This window comes from Zeus faber (assembly GCF_960531495.2).
Source record: "Zeus faber genome assembly, chromosome: 6".
NCBI classification, from domain to species: Eukaryota; Metazoa; Chordata; class Actinopteri; order Zeiformes; family Zeidae; genus Zeus; species Zeus faber.
The window spans coordinates 1,536,469-1,556,385 of record NC_137201.1 but is presented as its reverse complement, the minus strand read 5'-3'; the positions used below and the strand labels follow the sequence as shown (position 1 = coordinate 1,556,385).

General features: G+C 43.0%; 1 protein-coding gene across 1 annotated transcript in view; it reads left to right on the top strand.

Annotated features, from left to right (window-relative positions):
* Positions 1-19,917, top strand: part of ric8a (RIC8 guanine nucleotide exchange factor A) — a 40,591-nt gene that overhangs the window by 9,526 nt on the left and 11,148 nt on the right. Inside the window, exons 3-8 of the mRNA XM_080001752.1 lie at positions 155-365; positions 728-855; positions 1,015-1,095; positions 2,985-3,084; positions 4,654-4,841; positions 7,150-7,244. Coding sequence (XP_079857878.1) covers positions 155-365; positions 728-855; positions 1,015-1,095; positions 2,985-3,084; positions 4,654-4,841; positions 7,150-7,244 — 803 coding nt within the window. The remainder of the gene's footprint in view (positions 1-154; positions 366-727; positions 856-1,014; positions 1,096-2,984; positions 3,085-4,653; positions 4,842-7,149; positions 7,245-19,917) is intronic.

Sequence of the window (19,917 nt, the reverse complement as noted above, 5' to 3'; positions counted from 1 at the left end):
TGTGCCTCTGGGTCATTTGACCTCTGTTCTTATTGAAGCTTCACAAACAATCACTGATATATTGTCAATTTGACTGCTACTGACAAATTGGCAAGCATCTTTCAATGATATATCTATCTTACCATATATCTAATCTTAATGTCTGATCCTTCAGCGTCTTGGGGAGTTAGTTCTTGATTTCTTGAACATGGAGCTGCAGCCCTCATGCCAGCTGGCCTGCCTGGAGACAGTGCGCATCCTGTCTCGGGACAAGCACTGCCTGGAACCCTTCATCATTCGCTCGGCCATGGCCACCCTGGCCCGCCATGCGGGCATCGCAGTGGCTACTGCTGAGGCTACCCACAATCAGCCAGGTCAGGGACAAGGTACATTAATTAATTATTGAGTGTTGTATTTATTTTGTCATTGTTTTCTTTGGCGGTTATACTGGCCCTTAAGATTTTGCTCACTTTCATTTTGGCCACCTGGCACCTTAGTCGAGTCTAATTCTAAATCACTTTATTTTTTGTCTTTTATTTACTTTTTGTTCTCAACACATTATATTTATTTATATTATTCTTTGTGACATTATGAATATTTTACTAAAATAATAGGTCACAGGCTTGCTTACATGTAAAATACATAGGTAGCTATGTTAACACAATAAGCATATTATGGGATGTGTCACAGCTGGGCCAGTTCTGACGATAGGTGCCTAGAACATCACTCTGTCTGTATGTCTTTGGAGATGGCGAAGTGGAAGAGCAGGCGTCTGAGGGAGAGGCAGAAGTGGATTCAGAGAGCCCTGATGTGGAAGTGATAGTCGAGGCTCTGAAGTCCATCTGCAACATTCTGCTGCACAACACAACAGGGCAGGTCGGTCTCTTTCAGTCCTTCGCACCAAACACAACTCACACTATCAGTAGTGGTATATTGCAGTTGACCTATATTTCAAGTATGAGTAGGCTCTCTTTTGTGTTACATGAATCGTGTTTCTGAGAGACTACATTTGTTGATCAACTGACTGTTTGGCAGGTGGTAGCGGCAGAGCTGCAGCTGATGAACGGTGTTGCAGAGAGGCTGAAACAATGTCATGACCCCAAATGGAATCACGAGGTATGGATGGGTAGACAGTGTGTATATAAGGGATAATGTGACATGGAGTGGTCATTATCCAAATCTAACAGACGCTGCTCACACTGTGGCCACAATATAGACCACTCATTTAGATTTTCTTGCATTCAAAATTTCCCAAATGACCACTAAGCCATTACTATCATATATTTAATACCATATTCTTATGCAGTGAAAATGTTTGTTTGTTCAGCTTAGCCTACCACGCGCCACCCAAGTGGTGTGTTCAGGGATCCCCGGCACAGAGACGGGGTTGTAGATACCAGTTTATTGTAGAGACTGGGCTAGTTGGAGTTAGCCCGGAGCAGATAGACATGTGTCATAACATGGGCTCCTCTCCTGAGTGTGTGTGTGGGGATGGGGCTTTAACCTGATGTTCGTTAGACCAACCAACGAGCAACAGGTATGCAGCCACTCTGACTCTAATATTGAAAGACATTTCCAAAACATACACACTGCATTTGTTGAAAAGTATCCAGCTGGGAATGATAGAAAGAAAGTGATTTCGGAACTGCTGTGGAAAGCAGAGCAAATGTACTTTTAAGAATTTTAAGAACATTTCCAACATAAATTGATGCAGCAAAGGCACATATTAGTGCTTAATGTGTCCCCCCCAATGGTCAACAAAACCTAAGCCACTACTCATGCCAGCGGGAGCTTCAAGCCAAATCACCTGAGACGTCTCTGCCTTTCATTTGCACTTGAAGGCATAAAAAAAAAAGAAAACATATTAATGAATGCTCATTTAGAGTAATGTTGATTAGCTAATTTAGACTTAATAGCTGTGTTACCTTCATTTAAAGGCTACAGGCTGTTTTGTGGCTCCGGGAAGATTATTATTATTTTTTGCCTAAAAATGGCTATTTTGATAGTAAAGGTTGCCGACTCCGTCCTTAAACCAACAAATGTCCAAAAAACTTAACTGGTCCCCTTCCAGGGGACCTGGTTTCCCAGAACACCACGGTCGACCGGCTTCTTTCCCCCAGGGCGATCACAGACTGCCCCTCCTCCCTTCCAGAGTGTGGGGCCTCAGGCTGCTGTGCTGGCTGGTGAAGGCGTGGCCAGACTTGGCTGTTGTGGAGATTGCTTGGAGGGGTGGCCTGGCTGCTGAGCTGCTGGATGGTCCCAGCAGTGGCTGCTGGGCAAAGGAGCTAGCTGTGGTGGTTTCTGTGGCTGCTTCTCCCCCGGTCCTCCACCGGACACCCTGGGTGCTGTTGCTGCCAGTCGAACCAGGGTTAGCTGGCTGTTGGTGGCTCCAGGGCGTCTTCGGACGGCCCTTCTGTGTCCCTTCCCATGCCCGAGAGTCCCTGTTCAAGTGCCAGTTTGGCAGTTTTGCCTACCATGCGCCACCCAAGTGGCGTGTTCATGGACCTCCGGCACAGAGACACAGAAGACAGGGTTGTAGACACCAGTAAATTGTAGAGAGTGGGCCAGTTGGAATTTACTCGGAGCAGATTAACATGTGTCATGATACGGGTTCCTCTCCTGAGTGTGTGTGGGGATGGGGCTTTTACCTGTCGCTTGTTAGACCAACAAACGAGCAACAGGTAGGAAGATCCAGGTCAGGTGTGGTTGCTGAAACCACCCCATTCCCACACCACAAGGACTAATTTAAAATACTACTTGACAATATTTGCCTCAAGATTGCCTCAAAAGGCTGTTGTGGGTTACTGAAACCACAATCACCATGCCATGGAAGTAGGAAGGGATGACTTCTGATAGATAGATGGGATCACTCTATTAACAACAAAACCATGTGTTTGTGGCTGTGTTTATGTTTATGTCTATTTCTTTCATCTCTGTGTCTCCACTCTGTTTGGTCGTCTTTTGTCTTTTTGTCACCTGCATCTTATCTTGTCTTTCATCTTCAGATCCGTTTCTTTGACTTGCGTCTCACTTTTCTGTTGACCGCTCTACGAGTTGATGTCAGGGCACAGCTGGCCCAAGAGCTCCATGGCATCAGTCTCCTTGGTAACTATAGTCTCTCCTATAACCCACATCCATCTCCAAGGTAACAAGTCTCCACATTAATCTATATTAGGCTAAGTTCACACTGCAGGTAAAAGTGGCCATAAGCTCATATTTTTGCTCATATGTGGCTCAGATCTGTTTTTTTTTCCATGACCGTGTGAACAGAACATATCACATGGAATGTGATCTTTTCAATTCGGAATTGGGCCACTTTCATATGTAATCCTCAATCGGATTCAGGCCAGATTTTTTGCGATGCGACCTCTCCCTCTCTCTCCAGTCTAATTGGAATTCATGCGACTTTTACTTCATTCAAGAGCAGGGGCCCCTTTTTATTATCACGGACCGGACCGCAGCGCACAAAATGTTCACGGACCAGGGGGGGGAAAACAAATTCACTAAATACATCTGCAATAAAAAGATTATTAGGTTCACGAAAAAATGTATCCCTGTGTTTCGAGAATTCTGGCTCCGACTTCGGGACTCGCATGCAGCGCGAGGTGCACCGCAGCAGCTGCACTGCGGCTACCCGCCACTGTGTGTGTGTGTGTGTGTGTGTGTGTGTGTGTGTGTGTGTGTGTGTGTGTGTGTGTGTGTGTGTGTGTGTGTGTGTGTGTGTGTGTGTGTGTGTGTGTGTGTGCGCGTGTGTGCGTTTGCTTGTGCTTGTGCGTGTGAGTGTGTGTGTCCTCTGAGGAAGCGATCAGGTGCAATTTGCGTACATTGTGTTTTTATTTTACTAAATTTCATTTTTGAACGAAACAAAACTGCACCTAGCCCCTGTCTGGATTTAAGGATTTAATCCACAAACTTGAGCCGAGGTACAAGGTTCCAAGCCGCGCGACAACCACCATGCATTTGCCTGCCATGTTAACTTCTGTACTATACGGATGCGGGTCAGTTCACGACTGTGACTTGTTCACACTGGAAGTTAATATTGGCCACATTTAAAAAATAATGTGAACAGCCAAACAAAAAAATTGGATCTGAGCAATAAGTCCCAGTTGAGCACTAAGCCTTGCAGTGTGAATGTAGCCAAAGTCTCCTAGTTAACTAGTATCTCCAGTAACCCACATCTGTCTCCTCAGTAACTACTTTCTTTAGTACTTCACAGCGGCATTCTTAGTTACCTACTAAGTTTACCATCCAATGTAGCATGAAAAGAGAATGCACATGACAAGTTCAAGTATCGCTCTGTTGAGATATTATTGAGCAGAACTTCAGAAGGTTTGGCATAATATTTTTTTTATGTCAAATAGAACTGATACTTCATTAGGATTTGTTTGGAAGCAATCAGGACACAAATACACTTCAGAATGAATCTTTTGTACTGGTCTAATTTGGGTAATTACTTCTGGAGTTCTTTGGTAACGAGTGTCAATTTGTCGACTTACTATATCAATCACAAAATGCGGTTTATGTTTGAAGAGTTGTTATATAATGACACAAATTGAAAATGAGAATCCAAATATATTATAATTTTAAATGTGTCAGGTGTGCTCTGTCTGTAGCTTTCCCAACTCTAGAGCAAAGACTACTCTCTTGAGTAGTGATTTTGTTTTTCCCCCCTAGGTAACCAGTTGGATGCCACACTGTGTCTGTGCTGGCCAGACACATTGGAGACAGCCAGGGCCGGGATGGAGGGGGTCCCAACTGAGGAACTGCCCCCCCTCAGCAGACAGCAGATAGAACGAGCCATGGAAATACTGAAAATACTGTTCAATATCACTTTCAACACCACCAGGCGCAAGTATGACGAGGTAATTAATGATAACATGATAATTTGAGATACTTTGTTTATGAATTGATATCAGATATACTGTATATACAGTGATGCAAAAAAGTATTTAGTCAGCCTCCAATTGTGCAAGTTCTCCCACTTAAAAAGATGAGAGAGGCCTATAATTTTCATCATAGGTACATTTCGACAATGAGAGACAGAATGGGGGGAAAGAATCCAGGAAATCACATTGTAGGATTTTTAATGAATTAATTGGTAAATTCCTCGGTAAAATAAGTATTTGGTCACCTACAAACAAGCAAGATTTCGGGCTTTCACAGACCTGTAACTTTTTCTTTAAGAGGCTCCTCTGTCCTCCACTCGTTACCTGTATTAATGGAACCTGTTTGAACTCGACCCTTTGAACTAACAAAGGCTACCATCAGTAACACACTACTCCACCAGGGACTCAAATCCTGCAGTGCCAGACGTGTCCCCCTGCTTAAGCCAGTTCGTGTCCAGGCCCGTCTGAAGTTTGCTAGAGAGCATTTGGATGATCCAGAAGAGGATTGGGAGAATGTCATATAGTCAGATGAAACCAAAATAAAACTTTTTGGTAAAAACTCAACTTGTCGTGTTTGGAGGAGAAAGAAAGCTGAGTTGCATCCAAAGAACACCATACCTACTGTGAAGCATGGCGGTGGAAACATCATGCTTTGGGGCTGTTTTTCTGCAAAGGGACCAGGATGACTGATCCGTATAAAGGAAAGAATGAATGGGGCCATGTATCGTGAGATTTTGAGTGAAAACCTCCTTCCATCAGCAAGGGCATTGAAGATGAAACGTGGCTGGGTCTTTCAGCATGACAATGTTCCCAAACACACAAGGAGTGGCTTCGTAAGAAGCATTTCAAGGTCCTGGAGTGGCCTAGCCAGTCTCCAGATCTCAACCCCATAGAAAATCTTTGGAGGGAGTTGAAAGTCCGTGTTGCCCAGCGACAGCCCCAAAACATCACTGCTCTAGAGGAGATCTGCATGGAGGAATGGGCCAAAATACCAGCAACAGTGTGTGAAAACCTTGTGAAGACTTACAGAAAACGTTTGATCTCTGTCATTGCAAACAAAGGGTATGTAACAAAGTATTGAGATGAACTTTTGTTATTGACCAAATACTTATTTTCCGCCATAATTTGCAAATAAATTCTTTAAAAATCAGACAATGTGATTTTCTGGATTTTTTTTCTCATTTTGTCTCTCATAGTTGAGGTGAACCTATGATGAAAATAACAGGCCTCTCATCTTTTTAAGTGGGAGAACTTGCACAATTGGTGGCTGACTAAATACTTTTTTGCCCCAGTGTATATACACACACATACAGTGTTTTTCAAACATGAGAGCTGGCATGGTGTGCCTTAAAAAATTTTCAAATTCCACTTAAAAATAAGTAATGGAAATTAGCTCTTGTGTTGCATGATCAAAATTGCAAGGCTGGCTAATGTGTGTAATCCATCAGTTCATGCCAGAATAGCAGCTCTGTGTTCATCGGAACAAGTTTCACAATGAAAGTGAGTTACTTTTCGTAGTAACGTAAGGTTCGACTTACATTAGTTTGTTCAATTTTTAGACTCTTTGTTGAGTCTTGCGTCACTAACAATTAAAAAGCACCGTTGTTTCTTGCAAATGTTTTTGTGGTTAACAGGATGGATGAATAATTAATAATTGTAAAAAGTGTTGAAGGTTTTAAATATCCTTATGTTGGATCCAGGTTTCAAATGTTCATGAAATTCAAATACAATGCAAGGAGAATCCTGGAATCCTTCTCTATGATGCTTAGTGTGAGAGATAAAACAGCATATTAAGAATTATGTTAATATCAATTAAATCTTCTCTTGAGATAAATCTAATATTACTTCTGGAAAAAAGCAACAGGCCACGTGATAATTCAAGTATTGAGGGGATGAAAAAGTTTTAATGCGCACATTGAAAGATAAAGAATAAACCAAATCCTGTATAGAGTCATATTACCTTCGCTGTCTTTTCGGAAGAAGATTAATTTTTGATGAAAGAAAGAAGAGGAAAGTCATGTTTTCTCATTTTAAACAAGAATTTTGGTTTTAAATCACAGGGATACAAAATATAATATTGCACTGGCAGTTTTAGAACTGTCCACTTAGCATTTTTAACAGTGATGAGGGCTGCATTCAATACAGGTCAAATTTGTGAATTGTGTGTGTGTGTGTGTGTGTGTGTGTGTGTGTGTGTGTGTGTGTGTGTGTGTGTGTGTGTGTGTGTGTGTGTGTGTGTGTGTGTGTGTGTGTGCCTGTGCGTGCGACACACATGTACATTTAGGAGGATGCTGCAGAGTACAGACATTTGGGAGCCATACTGAGACACTGTCTCATGAGCTGTGCAGATGGAGAGGAACGCACTGAGGAATTCCACAGGTCAGAACACACACTTGTATGGCAAGCGGTTTTAACGTTTAATCCATAAACCATACTCGTCCCTTTTTAAAAGTTACTAGTACTTATATTTTATGAGAGGCCGTATAGGCCATATTTCATGTTACCTCTCACGAATGTGAGTTTTTAATTTTAGGTATATTTGGTACCTTTTGACTTTTTTTCACGTCATTTGAAAGTGAAGGTTTAGAGCTTCAAAACAACACAAATTTAGCCAGCTCCCAGAACGCAAATGGGTTGGAGGACCAACAAAGCCACACGGCCACTTGACACCCTGCCGAATGGGGCAATCTCTGCGTTGTTCTTGTGTTTATAGGGAATGTTGAACAGCGTCATCGACACACAAAGTCTTTGTTTTGAAAAAAAGCTTTTATTTAACAGTAAGAATATACAGTACATGTTTTATAAAATTGAAATTATTTAGAAGTTTAAAAGTGCACACAACACAACAAAATGTACAGTCAGTCAATAATATAAGTCTCTGTATATCAACCTCGTTGTGTCATTTTATATATAAATGTGCATATGCCAAATTGCCAAAATCACCTAGGAATGTTAATAGTTGACCAACCCATATTTCATTTCTGCTGTAGCTTTTTGTCAACCCCTTTCATGTAACTCTCCATGATGAATACCCAAGTTTACATCGCTTCTTTACCATGTACTAACCTGTTGAGCAAGTCAAAACTGTAATGCATCTTAATGTGGTTGCTCGCAGGTTGAACACGACAACCCAAAGAGAGGTTGAGGCGCTCACAAGTGTTCTTGGAGTCCTTGATCATGGAGTTGTAGACCACCCTCTCTGAGCATATTTCCTTGTGCTGTAGATATTGCTTCTTGTAGAAACTTCTTCTGTTGTTACAATAACAAGCACATTGTCAGTCTCCTCCGGTGGTTCTTGAAAATATTCAGTTTCATCGTCACATTCAGGTAGATGTTTGAAATGTTCTCCAAGTCCGGGATAACGCCAATATCAGATTCAGCATCACTGTCGTTTTCAGCGTCGCTGTCGGAGTACTGACTATCATTGCAGAAAATGAAGTCTAGTACGCGCTGCTTAAACTGACTTGGATCTATTGCAGTGGTCAGATTAAGGTTCGCGATATGATTTAGAGCTTCTGCCCCCTGCTTCTCCTTATCCATAACAACACAGAGATGAAAGTTTTCACAGACAAGTGAAACTGCAGGCTTGTCATCTTGTTTATGGTGATGTCAGCTTTTCTTTTTCATGGCGTTCGCCAACTACACAACAATGTATCCAGGTGTGTGTAAAACTAGTAAGATTTAAAGGTTGAAGTCATTGGTTGAAGGTTATGCAAGGTAACTTAGCACCTAATCCAATCAAGTGCAGAAATACATTGGACAAAAACCGACATTAAACAACATTTTACACCCGGATATTCATGGTGCCATAAATGCATTGGCATCTATCTCAAACACAACAAACACGGGTAGTGTGCGACATGGGGATGTTGAATTAAGAAGTCAATTTCAGCCGTATGCCCAGACCAGAGCACAGTCACTATGAGATCAGGAGACGCCCACAGAGACGCCTCGTTACCACACACTGCAGCACTATGAAAGATGGAACTCAAGGACTAGGAAAAGGTGGTCTACGTGTTTGTTCTTTTGCAAACATTTCATTCATTTCCAATCCGATACCACAACCTTAAGTATCTGCCCATTCCAATCTGATATTTTTGTTGTCTCCAACAACTGCTGTTAATTTGCTTGTGATGGTCATGTGAAATAAATAATCACCCGTCACTGAGGGCCACCTGGGCCAAGACGATACCGGCGATAATATGAGGCTAGACCCAGAAAGGACCGCAGCTTGGAAAGGTTCCCAGGATTGGACTAGTCCCAGACCGCTGCAACCTTCACCGCAACCATCACTACTGACATAATGACCAAGGAAGGAGAGTTCTTTCCGCAGCAGCTTAGACTTCTGTGGGTGTAACTTTAGCCCCGCTCCTTGTAGCCTGGTGAAGACGAGCCACAACACCCACAAGGCCGTGTCCAAGTCCGGTGCATAGACAAGCACAAGATCGAGGTACACCTGCAGGTTCTTTGGTGGTACACAACACCCTCTCCATGAGCCTTTCAAACCTTGCAGGCGCGTTGCACAGATCGAAGGGCATTACTGTGCACTGCCACAGTCCCAAGCTTATCGTGAAGGCTGTTTTCGGTTGGACCTCAACAGAGAGCGGCACCTGCCAGTAACCACTCCTTAAATCCAGGGATGAGAACCATACAGAGCCCCTAATCCTGTCTAGTGAGCCATCGATGCAGAGGAGAGTATAAGAGTCTTTTTCAGTCTCCGCAGATCCACCCAGAACCCCCATGAGTCATTGGGCTTCTTGGGCACAATCACAAAGGGGAAACCCATGGGCTCTCAGAAGGCTCTATAACCCCTGCTGCCCACATCTCCTCCAGGCACTGCTCGGTTGCTGCCTGCTTGTAGATGTCAGGGGGGTGTTGACGGATGGGCCGTTAATAACTTTTAATGGTGAAGGTGTCTTGTAGACACTCGTGAAGTTTGAAGTCGATCCAATAAATCGCCTAGGAAAAGTTCGCAAAAGTACAAACATAAAAATAACCAAAAAGTGAGGAAAATTCAATATGGCCCTTACTGATGGTTTTTTTTTAAGTACAGGGTTGTATCTGTTAAGTAAATAACAATAATAAATAAATTCCATGAGTTTTTGTGGAATAAAGTTAATAGGTTTAATTTTTATTTTTGGTTTTTTTAGGGGACATTTTGACACGCCCATGCACAAAAGCCATAGAATATCATGGATACACCGGGACTAATGAGTTTGCAAAGTTTCGTGAGTTTTCGTGTTTCTTCAGGTCCCAAAAGTCACATAAACACAGCTTTTTTTAGAACATGAAATTCAATGCTTTGCCACAACCACATAATGTGACGAAAACAAAATATTTTAATAACTTTTAATCGAAGCTGTCTTGTAGACACTCATCAAGTTTGAAGTCAATCAGATATATCCCCTCGGAGGAGTTTGCGACAGTCCAAAGCATGAAAATGACCAAAAGTTGAAGAATCTTTTGGATTTGTCACATCGCACTACAACACGCATATATACACACACACGCATGCTTTTTGGGTGGTGGCCAGTGAAATGTGGCCTCTGCATTTCTCCCATCCTGGCTTGTCCTTCCTCCGGGGGGGCAGCCAGGAGCAGTGGGCAGCATTCTTCGATGCGCCGGGGGACCTGGTACCAGGTGTCCATTGCTGGTCAGACGATGGTGATGTGTGCATGTTTTTGGTGGGGGTCCTTACTGATGGTAGGTGGAGCAAACCCCATGTGAGCACAGGGAGAACATGCAAATTCCACACAGAAGGCTCCTATTTGGGAGATAACCCGCCGGAGCACGGTGCCAACAGCGCCCCAGGTGAAAATCGAACCCAGGACCTTCTTGCTGTGAGGCAGCAGTGCAATGCACTGCACCACCGTGCCACCACAAAGTGACTAAAATTAAGTCTAGTGATGTTACATAAGTATACCAAATTTCATGAGTTTTCATGGAAAAAAGTGAAGAGGTTTGATGTTTATGGAATTTTCAAGATGGCGTGGCTGGCCATTTTACCACGCCTATGCCAGGAAACGCATAGAATATCAATTGCCACATTGGGACTGACGAGTGTGAAAAGTTTTGTGAATTTCTAAGTATCTTTTGGAACATGATATTTTACGTGTTGCCACACCAAGATCGTGTGCCGAAAACAAAATATTTTACTAACTTTTAATGGAGAAGTCATGTCAGTCATGGCGGCAATATATGAAGTCTAGTGAGGTTACAAATGTCTATCAAATTTCTGAGTTTTTGCGGAAAAAAGTGAATGTTCGTTTTTTTTTTTTTTGTTCGAGGGGGCGGAGGCGGCCATTTCCACACGCCCATGCACGGGACCCATAGAATATCAAATGACACATCGTCTGACATCGTGTGATTGCTCTGACGAACAACGGGCGTACAGCCCAGGACCCAATTACCAAGACCCAAGACAGGTGTGGCTGCTTAAACCACACCAGCCCCACACCACATACCCCCAACATCAAACTGAGGCTAGAGAGAATCCCTGGCAGAAGCCTACCTGCCCCCCACCAAGCAGAAAAAAAAGAAACAAATGGCTGGTGTCTGAAACAGGGTTCCCATACCTTAAACAAACAAAGATTTCCGACAAAACATAAATATTCCCTTTTCCTGGAGACCTGGTTCCCCAGAACAGCACGGTCCACCGAGCCTTTCCCAGGGGGACTACAGACTCCCCTCCTCCTTTCCAGAGCATGGGGCCTTTGGCTGCTAGGCTGGCTGGTGGAGTTGAGCCAGGCTTGGCTGTTACAGGTTCTGCTTGGAGGGCCCGGCTGCTGGGTTGCTGAATGGTCCTGGAGGTGGCTGCTGGGCCTGGTCCTCCGCTGCACATCCTGAGTGTTGCTGCTGCCAGTCGGGAGAGGGCTGGTGCTGTAGCTACTAGCTGACCTGCTGGTGGCTCCAGTGTGTGTTTGGACGGCCCTTCTGTGTCCCTTTCCCATGCCGGGGAGTCCCTGTTCGGGCGCTAATGTGGCAGTTCCGCCTGTCTCAAGCCACATGAGTGGTGTTTTCATGGCACTCCGACACTGAGACACAGGTAGATAAGTTGCAAACACGCCAGTTTATTGTAGAGAGTGGCAAGATGTAACAAGCCGGAGTAGCTTGACACATGTCATGACAGAGGCTCTCCTCTCCTGGAATCAAGTTCAATCTACGGTTATTGTAATAGCAGCATGTTCAATTAGGACATTTGCTGGAATTTCATTTTAGAGCATCAAGTTACTCAGTGGGCAGATAGTTATGTGACAAGGATTGTGCAATAATCATGCTTCCTGTCTTGTATGCAGATTCAGGGATGGAATGAAAACTCAGCTTGTTAGACATGATCCAATTGCACCCAGAGAGTTTCTGCGCTTTGCTCTTCCATGAGCCGTGTAGACCCACAACTGTGATATTGGAGGATCTCTTCCGTATTCACTACTCGGAACAAGGAAGTACCAAAAGAGGAGCTGAAGAGATCATTCCCTTCTGGAGAGACTACTTGCAATCTATAGGTTAGGGATACCATGCTGTCAGAATTGCCCCTACAGCATGTGCCAGGTTATTATATAAAACAATGATTTTTAGATAAAATGCAAAAATTTGGCAATAAAAGTGGGCCTGTTAACCCAAACATTTAGTCTAATAATCCTAATTTTTATTAAATATACCTTTTAATTTTCTAATACTGAAAATTGAATAAATAAAATGAAAATTAAATTGCTGTTGGTAAATAAAAAACTGGATGTTGTTTTGTTTTGGTAGGTGCAGAGGGATCTTCTAAGATTGAGAAAATACTGGCCTTTGCAATTGGAGCCAGTGAGACCCCTCCCATTGGTTTCTCCCATCTGCCATCGATTCATTTCTGCATAAGTTCCCAGTCATAGTTTCCACTGGCTTATACTTGCATCAACTGTCTCAAGTTGCCTTTACATGCCTCCTATGGTGCTTTCACAAACAATAAGGACTTTCCAATAGGGAACACACGGGGCTTTGATGTGGAATACAATCAAGCTTTTGGACCCTACTGTATGTCTTATATATACAGTATATATATACTGTATATATCACAGTGGTTTGCTTATGATGAAGCACTTTTATCTTCACCTCAGTTTTTTTCAACAACAAAAACAACAACAATGGAGCCGCTGGTGGCCACAGGTGGACCCACGGAGGATGCACCGCGGTAGCACTGTGCTCTTGTCATTCTACTGGTCATCCACAGGAGTTATTGCAGCAGTTCTTGATGATTTAAGAATTAATAAAGAGTTGCATTGCAGGTTGAGAACCTGAACTCCACTTGCAGACTAACTTTGTCCTGAATGCAATGGCATACAAATACTCTGTGTTGTATGCCCAGCATGCTGACAGCACAGGTTAAAAAAAAAAAAGTAAACGTGATAGCATTTCGGTCAGAATGAGGACGCAACCTTACTGTCCACCTCTGCCAAGTATCATTCTTGCTAATGTCCAGTCCCTGGAGAACAAGATGGATGACCTTGAGCGATGATTACATTCCAATGGGATATGAAAAACTGTTGCGTCCTCTGCCTGACTGAGAGATGGCTGAACCCGCTGGTGCCGGATGAAGCCATTCGTCCAGCCGAGTCCTTCTCCATGTTCCACGCTGACATGTCGGAGGAGATGGGGAAATCAGAGGGTTGAGGCATCTGCCTGATGATAAACAGCCGCTGGTGGAACCCCAACAACACCAAGACTCTCTTCCACTCCTGCTCGCCGAACCTTGAACAGCTGACCATCTACATGCCGTTCATTCTACCTTCCCCGGGAATTCACCACAGTCATTATCACAGCCGTTTATATTCCACTGCAAGCGGACACCGACACAGCACTATCGGACCTATATGATGTGTTGTGCGGACTTCAGAACAATCATCCCGACTTGGCTGTGGTGATGACTGGGGACTTTAACAGGGCAAAACTTTAAAAAGTTCTGCCTAATTTACATCAACACATCACGTTTGCCACCAGGGGAGATAGAACTTTCGCACTTTCGACAGCATCGTTCCCACGGTGAAAGTTCGGATATTTCCTAAACAGAAACCATGGGTCGATAAATCTATCCACGGCTGCTTACAACGACGGTCTTGTATCCGGTAATATGTGACCCACCACCTACTTTAGGGTAGTTTGGTGGCTTTCTAATTTATTTATTTTCACATCATTTGAAAGTGGAGAATCAGAGCTTCCAAACAAGGTGTCACTTGTCCAAACAAAGCAAATATTTTTAAAGCTATGTCTTGTTTATGACAAGGGTGTGGCAAACCATGTTTCTGAGAAAATCACCTCCAAAGTTTTGCCCAGACTTTCTTCATTCAGCCAGCTCCCAGAATGCAAATGAGGTTGGCAGACAAACAGAGCCTCATGGGTATTTAACATACTGCTAAATGGGCCAATCACGAACAGCTTCAACAACACAACTAATTTTGTTTTTAAAAAGGCTTTTATTTTACAGTAAGAATATACATGTTTTATAAAAGTGGAATTATTTTGGAGTGTTAAAGTACGGACAACACAACAAAATGTAGAGTCTATCAATATTATGAATCTCAGAAAATCTGAAAACCTCAACGGACTTCATCACGTCATCAACTTCTTCCGTTGTAACAACAATGGAATAGGCGGTCTCCTGCGGTGGTTCTTGAGAATATTCAGTTTCATCTTCACATTATGTTTGAAATCCGCTGTTTGAAATGTTCTCCAAGTCCGGAGTAATATCAGATTCAGCAGCGCTGTCGTTCTACGCGTCACTGTCGGAGAACTGACTATCATTGCGGAAAATGTGAAAACCTTAATCTGACCAGTGCGATAGATCCAAGTCCAGTACGCGCTGCGAACACTGACTTGGATCAGATTAAGGTCCAAAATATGATTCAGAGCTTCCGCCACCCGCTTCTCGTAATCCATAACAATACAGAGATGAAAGTTTTCACAGACAAGTGAGACCGAAACAGTAGTAGTAGAAGTACATAATGCGAAGGGTTCTTCTTCTTCGCCGTTTCACAACAATGGCTCCATGTGTGTAAAAGTATTCTGATTTAAAGGTTGAATTCTATCAAAACGGTTTCACATTGTGACTTCATTTTACATGGAATATGGATGAATGATCTTCACCTGGACGGTCACTTGAAAGGAAACCATTGATCGGCGTTGTTCAGCGCTGTTTTGTGTCTAGGTAACTGAACACAGTTCAGTTACCTATATTTAACTCCACGGTTTAACATTTTCTAGCATTTAGAAATCAAACTTGGTTTTGCAAATACATTGAGAGATAAAAAACAACACAAAGGAACATGAATGTGGAAAAAAATCTAATTTTCCTTCAAGAAAGGTTTTTTCAACTTATTTGGATGCTCCTGGCAATTTTAGAAATGTGCGAGATGGCGGCTTTTGCTGTGGTGGGACACATATGGACAATTACAAAACAGCGTCGTACAATCTGCGGAGGGCGGTGAAGGACGCGAAATGGACGTACAGGGACAGAGTGGAACGACAAATGGAGCAAGGGATACCAGTCGCTTGTGGCAGGGACTGTTGACTATTACGAACTACAACAGCAGCTCCTCCCCAGCCACAAGTGTGGATGCCTCCCTAGCCAACGAACTGAACTCCTTTTATGCACAGTTTGAGTCAGGCAACAACACCGCTAGCTCGCCAGCTAATTGGAATTACACCACTGGGGATGAGCACGCACTCTCAGTGTCCGAGCATGATGTCAGGAGGGCTCTGATGCCTGTGAACACCAGGAAAGCTGCAAGTTCAGATGGCATATCTGGGCGAATACTGAAGACCTGTGCAAACCACTTAGCCCCGGTGTTCACTAGGATTGCTGTTTATCGACTACAGTTCAGCTTTCAATACCATAGTCCCCACCAGACTGGCTGTCAAGCTGCGGGAGCTAGGACTGAGCACTCCGCTCTGTGCCTGGATCCTGGACTTCCTCTCAGCCCGGCCCCAGGTGCTTAGGGTGGGGAAGCACATGTCCAGCTCCATCATCCTAAACGCAAGATCCCCCCCCAGGGCTGTGTCCTCAACCCCCTACTGTACTCCCTGTACACACATGACTGTGTGGCCAGGTCGAGCTCCAACACCATCATCAAGTTTGCTGACGACACCATCATGGTGGGCCTGATCAAGGACAGTGATGAGAAGGCTTACTGCAAGGAGGTGGCTGACCTGTCCCTCTGGTGCCAGGACAACAGTCTCCTCCTGAACGTCAGCAAAACTAAGGAGCTGATTGTGGACTTTAGGAGGGGATAACAACCAAGGACGCACGCGCGGTTGGTGATTAATGGTGCTTCTGTCGACAGGGTGAGCAGCTTCAAGTACCTGGGAGTCCACATCACAGAGTATTTAACATGGTTTACACACACAGACACTCTGGTGGAAAGGCGAGGCAGCGTCTTTACCACCTCAGGCAGCTGAAGAAATTCAGGGTCTCAGTGAGGATCCTCAAGTCCTTCTACTGTGGAGCAGTGGAGAGCGTCCTGACAGGAAACATCACTGCCTGGTTTGGGAACTGTACTGCTCAGGACAGGCGGGCCCTCTACAGGGTGGTGCGTTCAGCCGAACGTACCACTGGAACTACCCTCCCCTCCCTGCAGGACTTAAACACCAGGAGGTGTCGTAGCAGAGCCCGCAAGATCATGAAGGATCACCCCAACAGCGGACTGTTCCAGCTGCTGCGGTCGGACTAGTGCCTCCACAGCCACACAGAGAGGACAGAGAGACTGAGACGGAGTTTCTTCGCACAAGCCATAAGGACTGTCAATGCTGAACTCACCAGGGGTCCTCACTGAGTCACTCACATCGGCCCCACTGCCTTACTGTACTGTATGTAGCATACTGTACTGCAAGTTACTGTATCACTGTTCTGGGTAACTGCATACTGCACTGTATTGCTGTTCTGCTTGGTGTTACTATATTGCTGTGTCGTACTGTTGTATACTATACTGTATATCTCTATACACACTTTATTCACATGAACTTTACTTCAGATATATGTAAATACAAGTAGCCTATCCCATATACATAACTCTATTCCCTTTACTTCTATTTTGTACCCCACTCTGTATTACCTTTTTGAGTCTTATTTTCTTATTTATTTTATTTTTATTTATATTATTCTATTCCCTAACTGCATTACGTTTTAGGAATCAGTTAGTTTTCAGTTAGTTAGCTAGGTAGAAATTAGGTTAGCTATTATGTTCGGTTTAGAAACTATTGTGCATAATCTCCGGGTGTGTTGCAAAGACATTTCACTGCATATACCGTACGTATGAACGTATGTATATGTATGTGACAAATAAACCTCTTGAATCTTGAATCTTTTATCAGAAGTTCACCTATGTAGTTTTAACTGATGGTTGAGAAATATTTGTTTGTCTTTTCATTCAGTTCTCAAAGAGTTAGGAAGTCAATATAGACATTACACATTTTATTGTTATGTTCGTAAAATTGCCAACTTATTGAATAAATACATCATTAATTGCATAAATATAGATGGAAGCAAACATTTTTAATTGAAATACCAGCAGTTTGCATGTAATAAGACATCTGAATCAGTATTTGAAGTTGTAGTTTTAGTTTACAGAGAATTAGAAAATCACAGCCGGCATTTGAAACAACAATTTAATATTACTTTCATTACATTGAGCAATTTGACTCTGTGAACATTTTCGGTCATGCATATTGTATGAATGTTCCATAAAATGTTCAAAGACTGAAATAATTCAATCCCATCATTTTCCAACAGCTCAAAATCTATTGAAAGATATTCAGAATTAATTTGATGGAACATTATTTGTTCTCTAACTCAGGAAGTGGTCCATGCTCTTCTACACCAAAATCATTGTCAACATTAAATATGCCATTAATAGCTGTATTATAAACTCTTGCATTGGTGAGAACACCTCTCTGCCAAGGGGTGTGTGGCCTCCTTCAGGTGAAAGGCCATGATGATTCCATTGCTCCCTAATTTCTGTGACTAGTCTGTTCAAGTAAATAAAGTGAAAACAAAAGAAGATGGAGTTCATCAAGTGAATCTAGGAGTCCCAGCTCTTCCATGAAGGTAAACAGGTTACAATAATGGGACGATACCACTCGATTAAGCTCTCCCCAGAATCTTTCTATTAGTTGGTTGTGGAAACTCTTCGTCCTCTTCGTTCCAGCATAAAGCGGGCAACGTCTATGTTCTCCATTCCATGATCACTTTGGACTCTTGAAGGTGATCCATATTGTTGTAAGCCACTCCTAATTAATGAGGGGACAGTGGAAGCTCTGTTGGTGTCCTCACAACTTAAGCCTGTTTTCCACATGGAATCCGTAAGAGAGCTGGATAAAAAAAAATCCAGCAAAGGCAGCAAAGACTGTCATTCTCACATTGGTTTATGGAAAAGTTCCATATGGAGTCTGTTCCCACAAAGATGACTGTTACGGATACATTACATCATGCTCACGCCGGAGGTGTTCCCACCACTGACAGAGCCCCCAGGGTTCGCAATTACCCTAACCCAAATTATTAAATCAGTGTAAACATTTTCAATCTGTCCTAGACTCTCTGCTCCCGGGAAAGGAACGTTTTCCACCCGTTCTTCCCTGTCCGCGGGCAAGCGAAGCACTTGTGCCTGCACCACATCCCTTAACTCTAAAATACACTTCTAGGGTCTGAGTGGAATTTTCAAGAAGAAAAATTATAAAATAATACAATTTATGAATATAAAGACCTGTCTCCAAGGGACTTGACAAGTTTCAGTTTCTCGTCTTCACTTCAACTCGCTATTTTTCCCAAAAACAAATTTCAATTATTTGTACAAAATAAATATTCGTAAAAACCCACTATTTGTGCTTTATTTGGATTTTGCTCCATTAGCACACACTAACATTCCGTGGGGAAATTTATGGAACCACTTTTACAGAACATAGAAACTGGCTCCTGTTCCCACATGACCCTAATACGGAATGTTGCCAGTAGATTTACAGCTTTCACTGCAAGTGGAAAAGGGGCTTTAGGTACTGTATATTGTGGTTCGACTAAACCTATCCACGCAGCCATGGAACCCCATCCTCCACCCCATAAGATTATGGTTTTCCTCTATGTGCCTGTTAAAACAAACATTATGGTTGTAAAAATTGTGAATACAGTATGTATGTCAACATACAGGCATTTGCTGTTTATTAGGAACACTTTACAATAAGTGTAAATTGCCAATATGAGCAGCAGAAATATTATCTCAAACCAAGTCTCACTCGCTAACAATGAGAAAGGATCTAAAAGCAGAAGGTGTAATCATGGGAATATTATACTCACCATAACTGATTATGAAACTGAAACTGAGTTTGAACATTATAAATCCAGCTGCATATGGTATGGCGACACCTAAATGCCCGCCCAGCTGGATCAACTTCTTGTAGACTTTGTCTAACGTTGAATTTTTATTTGCCATGATCGGAGGCTCCCAAGTACATGTTTCACCAGCATTTGGGGTGTTCTGAAGAATATCCCTTACAATGTTGTTCAGAGCATGATTGGACATCACTCTATGCTAATGGCTGGACTCCTAGGTATTGCATGTGTCTGTACTGATGCCTAAGCATGCAGAAATCCTCTGCCAATTCATGCCAAGCGACACACAGTGGGATATCTGCTCCAAGGAAATACTGTACCTTGGCCAGCCAGGAAAGCCAGTTGAAGTGGTTAGCAGGACCAGGACATTAAATGTGACTTCAGTGGATCTCGTTCTGGTTTCATACCCACTTAACAGCGAGCAAAAACATCTGCACAATGATTCCAAGGTGACGACATATTAGCTATTAGCTAGATATTCAATAAATCTTGAAACAGACAACAATGTCGATAAGATCCTTGTGTGATCATCTAGCTCACTGTATAGTCACCCTTGTCCCATGCAGTCGGCTGTTCTTTGAATTTCTCCAATACATTGCAGTGCACTGTTAAATACATGTGAAACACCTTCATTAGCTTTTGTCTTTAAAAACAGCAACTGAACTTGAAAAATAAGATAAACTATAAAACAAAAACATT